General features: G+C 37.1%; 1 protein-coding gene across 1 annotated transcript; it reads left to right on the forward strand.

Annotated features, from left to right (window-relative positions):
* The first annotated feature begins 4,050 nt into the window (after positions 1–4,050).
* LOC135685496 (5-hydroxytryptamine receptor 7-like) lies at positions 4,051–6,386 on the forward strand. The gene has a single exon (XM_065201460.2). It carries the CDS (start codon positions 4,866–4,868, stop codon positions 5,814–5,816), a length of 951 nt encoding a protein of 316 aa, XP_065057532.2. The 5' UTR covers positions 4,051–4,865; the 3' UTR covers positions 5,817–6,386.
* Positions 6,387–7,499: the final 1,113 nt, after the last annotated feature.

The raw sequence follows: 7,499 nt of genomic DNA on the forward strand, positions 1-7,499 counted from the left end.
GTTGCACCAGCAACCTGGTCTCTAGGTCTCTAGGACTTGCCTGACACTGTCTGACTTTATCAATTCACTACAGTTTTCTATCTTCTCCTGCTCTTTCAATTCAACTCTTTTGTCCCCGGGTACAGCAATATCCACAATCTGACACTTCCATTCATCTTTGTACACCATCACAATGTCAGGCCTTTTGTGTTGGATGACATGGTCTGTTTGGATGCTAAAATTCCATAAAATTCTTACCCTGTCATTCTCCATCACATTTTTAGATTTGTGGTTGTATCACTTAGCTTCTGCTGTGAGCTCAAACTTCTGACCTAGTTCTAGATGTACAATTCTTGCAATGCTATCATGTCTTTGTTTATACACATTCTGCGCAAGATTTTTACACTGTGCTACCAGGTTGCTCATCCCTTTCCCGCACCTTCTATACTTCCACGAAACATCTTGTCCATCAATGTTCTTCTTTATCCAGTTGGTTCTGAGGGCTTGCTACTGCGCTGCAAAAATCAGACCCTAAGTTTCTTTCTTTAGGTAGCCTTTCCTTATTCATCCCTATGTATCTTCACTTCTAATCTTCAATTACTATTCTTATTATTTTTATCATTGTTATTATTTTTTTTGTTATTGCAGCTTCTATCTTGCAAATTCCTTCAGTGCAAAGTCACATATCGACGTTCTCTAAAGCACTCGAAACATGATCAAATCAAACATCCTTGGCAAAACACCGCATACGGAAAGAATATCCAACATGATCAATACATGAACACAAAGGCAGTTTTGAAAGAAATTAGAAGCTAGCATAAAGGCAAACTAGAAAACCAGCTCGCAAGCCAAGGAACTATAATCTCCTTTCCGCTAGAGAATTCTCTGAAACATTTCAATAGCCTCTGGTCGACTGCACAAAGCTCTTTGCCTAAAACATATTCAATTTCTCAATAAGATACCTCAACAACACGCTTGCCACTAGGAATAATCTCTTTAAATGGAACTTATCTTAAACCTCCGCTTGTTTTTTTGCCTCCTTCCAGAAACGCTGCTTCATGTCGAAGCTGGCTGTAAGATATACCTTGAAAATGGACGCTACATTTGGAGACATAACTACGCACTAAACTTTCTGTTCAAAAACATACAGCATCTCTCGAACACATTTTTATATGCTGATCTTCCATCTCATCTTACCCCATCCATTATAACATGTGATTCTTTGCGACCTGACCTTCGAATCACCTACTTTATATTCTGCCATAGAAACAAACCTTGGCCTAACCCAGAGCTTCTTTTCATCTAGTATTCTATCTTCACCTATACCACAACCACCATTACGATCTTAATTGCCATTATCAATATCGTCACCACTTTTGTCATCTTCATAAGCATTATCAACATCGTCAGCGTCACCATCATTACATCATCATGCTTGTATTTATGCTGTGTACAATTGTCATTTTTTTCTCGCACTTGTAATCGTTTTTTTCAATGTAAGTGTGCCACATACAAACAACCTTGTAATAATGAGGTTTTGTTTTTCAAAATGAAATGACAACTGGTTTAAAATGAAATGACAAATAATTTATTGTTATTATTTAGTCGGAAAGTGCTTGCGTAACTTGAAGCAAAAATATACAATTGATTATTTATATACAATTGTTTGAAAAATTCATATATCGGCGAAAGGCGAACAGGGCTTTTGGTAGAGCAGCGATGCCCGGGTCGTCTCACTCGCTCGCTCGCATACTCTTTGACTCTATTCATAGAACATTAATTTGTACTGTCCACCCACTGACCATGAGGGATTGTCAATCACTGTCATTGGTTTGTGATCAAGGAGAGCATCTAGAATTTAACCCTTCTCTTTAGTTTTACGGTCAAGTTTTAAAATAGGTGAGATGTTAGCGGTCGCTGGTTACTCTGCGCTCTCCCCAGGCTTACGATATAGCACGTGCGATGAGGTGTGATTATTGTAGTTTTTTTGTTGGTTAGTTAGGTTTTTGAGTTAAGCATGATTGATGATAAAAATGTTCCTGATAATTGTGTGGTAGTTGTTCTTTGGTCAAATAATTTCAACCCACACGGTTTATAGTTTACACTGCGTGAAGAACGAAAAGTGTTTTTTATGCTATGTTTCTGGTATTTTTTGCAATCTTAAAGTATCAAATAAAAGAACTACTGATCTATAGGCTCTGTAAAGACACCATTAGGTACGCCACTCAAATTCATAAACAGAATTACAATTTCACAAGCAAAGATTTGTTAGAGAACGTCATTCGTAAATTGTTGTCGATGATATCGTTGGTGTTGTTGTATTTGCCGTTGTTGTTGTGTTGGTCGTTTAGATCAGTGGTCGTTTAGATCAGTGGTCGTTGTTGCTGTTGCTGGTTTTGTTTCGATGATGTCGCTGGTGCTCTTCATGATCTTTTTCCTAACCACTTCTCACTGCATGATTGTCTTAAGGAACCAAAAAAAGTTCCATGCTCCAATGTTGCAACAAGAATGTTTTCCTTGCTCTTGCTTAGCAGGTGGTGTGGGGGAGATTTCCCTAAGTTTAAAACTAAATTTGCTGCAGGATCAACCTTCTATAAAGATTTTGTTTAGTTTAAAATTGAGCTGTTGATCACGAGTTGAAGGCATTGGCTTAATTTTCACCCACTTCTCTTTTCAAACTTCCTATTTTGAGGCGTAAGATTTGGTATGACTATGGCATGGCTGTACGCAAATGAACAACTGAATCTATTAAAAACTTGCGTTGTTCAATTGTCGTTGTTATAGATCAGCTGGAATACTAATTGACGCCCACTTTTGTGCAAGCAGGTGACTGGAGGATATATTTTGTCAAAAATGCAACAAAATCAGTCTCGTTTTATCCTGTTTGCATAGCTGTCGAAACAAATTGGTCTCTGGATATCTTTATAAAGAATTCTTAGTGCAGTTTGCTTTACGAAAGTTGCTTTCATAAAATTTGAATAGTACTAAATTTAAAACTAACTGAAGCGAAGTCTGTGAACTGGCATTTATGAAAGACAGATATGTTATGTAAGAATAAAAGAAAGGGCCTAAAATGAGAATGATAGGCCCAGCCAAATTGTGTTGGATGAAGATCGACCCTTATAAAATAGCTATCAATATTTCTAGAGAAGATGGAGCAAAGCGCCAAAGAAATGAAACAAATGTCGAAATGAACAAAATTGTCAAATTTCGAGTCGCGACCGGGGGGCTCAATAGGAAATTTCAGGTAAAATCCGCTCGGTGGAAAAACGCTTTAGGTATTTCAGAGTCCTTCATGTCATAAAGTCAATAAAGGATCAAGCAAAGGTAGTTGCTCTTTGGTTAAATACGTTGTTTCCTTGATATGAATGAAGGAAAACAAACTAATGATTTGAAGATTTGAAGATTTCTTGTGGCCCTAAATCTAAAAATCCAGGCCCTCTTTACGTAAAATTATGTCTTGTGTCCATTTCCCCTAAAGTTTCTCGGTAGAAGCGTCAACTGCATTTCACTATGAGCTCCAGATTTTGTTTTAACATTCTAAAGGCATGCTAAGATGGAAAAAGGGATCTTATTTGACAACCATTGCTGCTTGCTACCTAGTTTTAGAGGTAACAGACTTTAGAAGTTTTAATCTGCTGTTCAATTTGTTTGCAAAAAAATAATTTTCAATAGGACAAGGGGAGATGTCTTTAATGAAATGTGCTTAAAAGAGTGCATTTTCCAGAGAACTTGAAGCATCAAAATTTGAAAATTTCCTGCTCCTTCGGCGGCAACCATGGCGCCGCCTCCAGTAGTAACTATATCTTTTGCCCGTCCTGATATAGAGACTTGAAAAATCTTAGGAAAGTCCGTTATTATCATATAAAAATGAAAGTTGCGAATTATATACAGAGTTAAATTGACAAAATGTATTGCAGAGATTTGTGACAGCAACTAAAGAATTTCAGGCAACAATCTTTTAATCAGGTAAATTTGCAGTCCACACCCTCCCCAACAAGACTTGTCTCGTGACGGCCCTGGACGTCCCTGAATATCTCAACTCAATTTTTTACCTTCTAGAGCAATAAAACCAGAGCTTTTTACCAACAGATTTCAACCATATTATCTGAGGAAGATAGGATTTATGTAGCATAACAAAAATACGAACTCGTATCTAAAAAAGGTTGTGCATCTGAAGGAATAATTCTGCATGATTAGCTTTTTTAGTTTCTCTAAACCTGATTTATCTGGTCATGCAGCTGTTGTTAAGTAAAAAATGTAAAAACTACGGTAACAAAAATGCTAAACGGACTCAAACAGGACACTTGCGATGAAAGATAAAGCCATGAAGAGGAAAAACACTGCAATGCGTCGAGAAAAACATAACGACCACTAAAAGAGTGAGTTTACTGAGTGTCAAGAGCTGTCTCAGTGCTACTAAATTGCACCTGCTGTCAGTTGCTATTGTGAAAAATTTCCAGTTCTAGGCTCAGAGTCAGCAGATGGCTAGTTCTCCAAGTCAATAGCAATTTATAATATTTGCTTTTAATACAAAACAGATTTTTAGCTCTTAGGCAAATTTAGATCTTTGTTTTCCTTGGTTTCACCCGTAGCTTATTGCTACAACAGGTCTATAAAATTGTCAAGCTATAAATGTATGCGTGATGGGAGGGAAGCTCGAACCAGAAATGCAAACATTGTATTAAACGTCACTTGACTGAATTTCTTGTGGACCGTTGAGATGATGCACTATATCGAAGTATTACCTGATGCACGAGAAACTCATTGGCCTTTTTCAGCTGCACCTGTGATTAAAGTAGATTGACTAATGCAGATGTTATACTCAACCTTTTAATCTGCGCTGCTCAGTGGATCATCTCAGTAAGACCTGGGAGACAAACTCTATGCTGCAACAAGACAGTAATAAGATGGGCTTATCTTCGAGCGAAACAAACTGCACGCATCTCTCTTTAAATATCGCAAGAGGCGATCACGTTCATACCAATGTTGTTATATTGATCGTTCTCGATGTATTTGTGACAATCGCGACGATAATAGCAAATGGACTTTTCTTAGTTATCCTCTGCAAGTCACGGCGATTACATGTACCTTCGAACATCCTTGTTGGTGCTCTTTGCTGGTCCGATCTTATTGTTGGAATGGTTGCTCAAATGTTTTACCTGATGATATTATTTTTGATCGAAGGAGATGAGATAGTGTCTGATGTACTGTTGAATTCTTTTCATATTTTGTTCACTCTCTGCAGTGGCTCATCGTGTTTGATTGTGGCAGTTATAAGTCTGGATCGCTATACGGCAGTGTCTCACCCTTACAAATACAGAAGATATGCAACTTGCAAGACCCATGTTTTTATTGTCACAATTTTGTGCTTAATTTGGCTTATATTTACTTTGTCACACATTTCAAATTCGTCAGCGTTTCAAAATTTTCAATATACATTGTTCGCACTCATTTTCATTGTTATTCTGACCGTAATTTTTACATACTTAAGCATTTACCTTATAATCAGAAAGCACAGAAGAACGGTTCCCATGCTGGGAAGGATCGATGGCAACGAAAGAAGAGAGCTGTTTCATGTACGAAGAGAAAAGGAAAGATCCTATGCTATGTTGCCGATTATCGGAATCTTTCTTTTGCTACACTTGCCATACCTGGCTTTCTCACTCTACTTCATCGTTTGGCCAGAAACTGTTTGTAGCGATTCGTTGCTTTTGATGTATCTCTGGGATGAATTTTTCTTGCTTTTAAGCAGCCTAACAAATCCTTTGGTGTACTGCTTGCAGAGAAGCGAGTTCAGGATATCGGCTCTACGTATTTTTTCTGGATCGAATTGAAAAGGAAGACATCTGCAGCAAAGTAGCTTTCTTTGATTTTCTTTGTCAATCGAATGTCTAGCTTTGATAAAAGGATTGGAAAAGGTTTTTGATTATCAGTAACGCTACTTACTCATGTCTTAGTTTTTAAAGTAATCCTGCTAAAGCAATTTTGCCACATCGAAGTATTTTTATCAAGCATTTTACATTGACGACTTTGTTGTCTTATGCTTAAATATACTCAGGATATACACTTAGTGAACAAAGGTATTGCACAAGTTTGACCATTGCGACCGCGTTGTCAAAAACAACAAAGTTTTAACTTTTTATTGGTCAGTCTCCCAGCTTTGAAACCCTTGTGAGACTTGATAAAACTTTTTTGAAAAGCTTAGTAACAAGTTCTGTCAATCACGATATGATAAGTTCAGAAAAACATTTGCAAGATAGCATTTAGGTTTTGAAGTACCAAGTTGATCATAAATGACCTTCTATTTGGTGGAAAGTGGCATATTTTAAGCTATTTTATTTTGTCCATTCTTTTACAGCTATTGAGGCACTCAAGTGAACCTGTTTATCGCGGGAATTTCGGTACTTTAACGAGAGGACGAAATGCTGTTTTACGGAATTTTCAGCATTATTTGTTCCCTTTACAAAATCACAATCGGTTGGAAAAGATGGACATTACGATTTGTGCCACACTTTACTGATTGAATTTTGCTGCAACATATCACGAAGCGGGTGCTGCAATTAGGCCCCTTTGTGGCTTCAAAAATTCCCGACCAAAACATTTAGCAGATTCTCCAACCAAAGTGAGGAAAATGAGCAGTTCTAGACACCCAAGCATAAAGTAAGTACCCCCGAGTTCGTTGTAATAAGATATCGCAAATTGGTACAAAGATGAGCTTTTTATTGCAAATGTTGCACCGGTACTTCAATCATCATGGCTCAATTTTTGTGTTGTCGATATTGTTTAGAAATAAAATCATCTTTCATTTACTATTTTCACCATCAAACCTTAATAAATTTTCCAACAAACTCCAGTTGAAAAGTCATCTTATAACTTTTATGAAACTTGAACTTTGGTTCGCTAAAAATTTTTGCTGCGGTGCGGCCATTTCGTTTCAGCCTGTGCAATACTTTTGCTCACTAAGTGTTTATTTAACTAAACCGATTCAATATGGAAAGACCAAGAAGGTTTGCAATATTCACCAAAAATGACACTTTCCAAATTGTTTATAGGGTCTTGCTACTTCTTTACATTGTGAATCAAAATAAATGGCAACGTTTAGTAAAGGAAGCTGAACTGTTTCGCCGTTTTATCCCAATAATTTCTGAAAGAATTGAAACAATACTCAGCCAATTTTTGGCGAATATTTACAAATGGGCTTTGCATGTATTTTCAAATACAGGTTTTGAAGAGTGTCACGCGATGCTGATTGGTTCATATTGCCCAGCCTCTCAGTGACATAATATTGCGTGTTGGTTTTTATGTGCAGTGAACCGATATAAGGTTATATTCTAGTTAGGAATTTGAGCGCAGCAAGCCTGGTACCGCCAGCTAGAATTCAAAACCCTTGTTTTACGCAATGAAAAGGAAAACCTAGAATATACTTACATAAAGTACTTAAAGGAAAGTAACAAGTGAGAAAGAAATTTAGTATGAATATACCAAACTATTATCAATATTTTGCTTGGAGGTGTCTG

Source organism: Rhopilema esculentum, chromosome 15 (assembly GCF_057945365.1).
Source record: "Rhopilema esculentum isolate cy_ngs chromosome 15, ASM5794536v1, whole genome shotgun sequence".
Taxonomy (NCBI): domain Eukaryota; kingdom Metazoa; phylum Cnidaria; class Scyphozoa; order Rhizostomeae; family Rhizostomatidae; genus Rhopilema; species Rhopilema esculentum.

Coding starts and splice junctions, on each gene's coding strand:
- LOC135685496 (XM_065201460.2), top strand. CDS start 4,866: ATGCTGCAACAAGACAGTAATAAGATGGGCTTATCTTCGAGCGAAACA.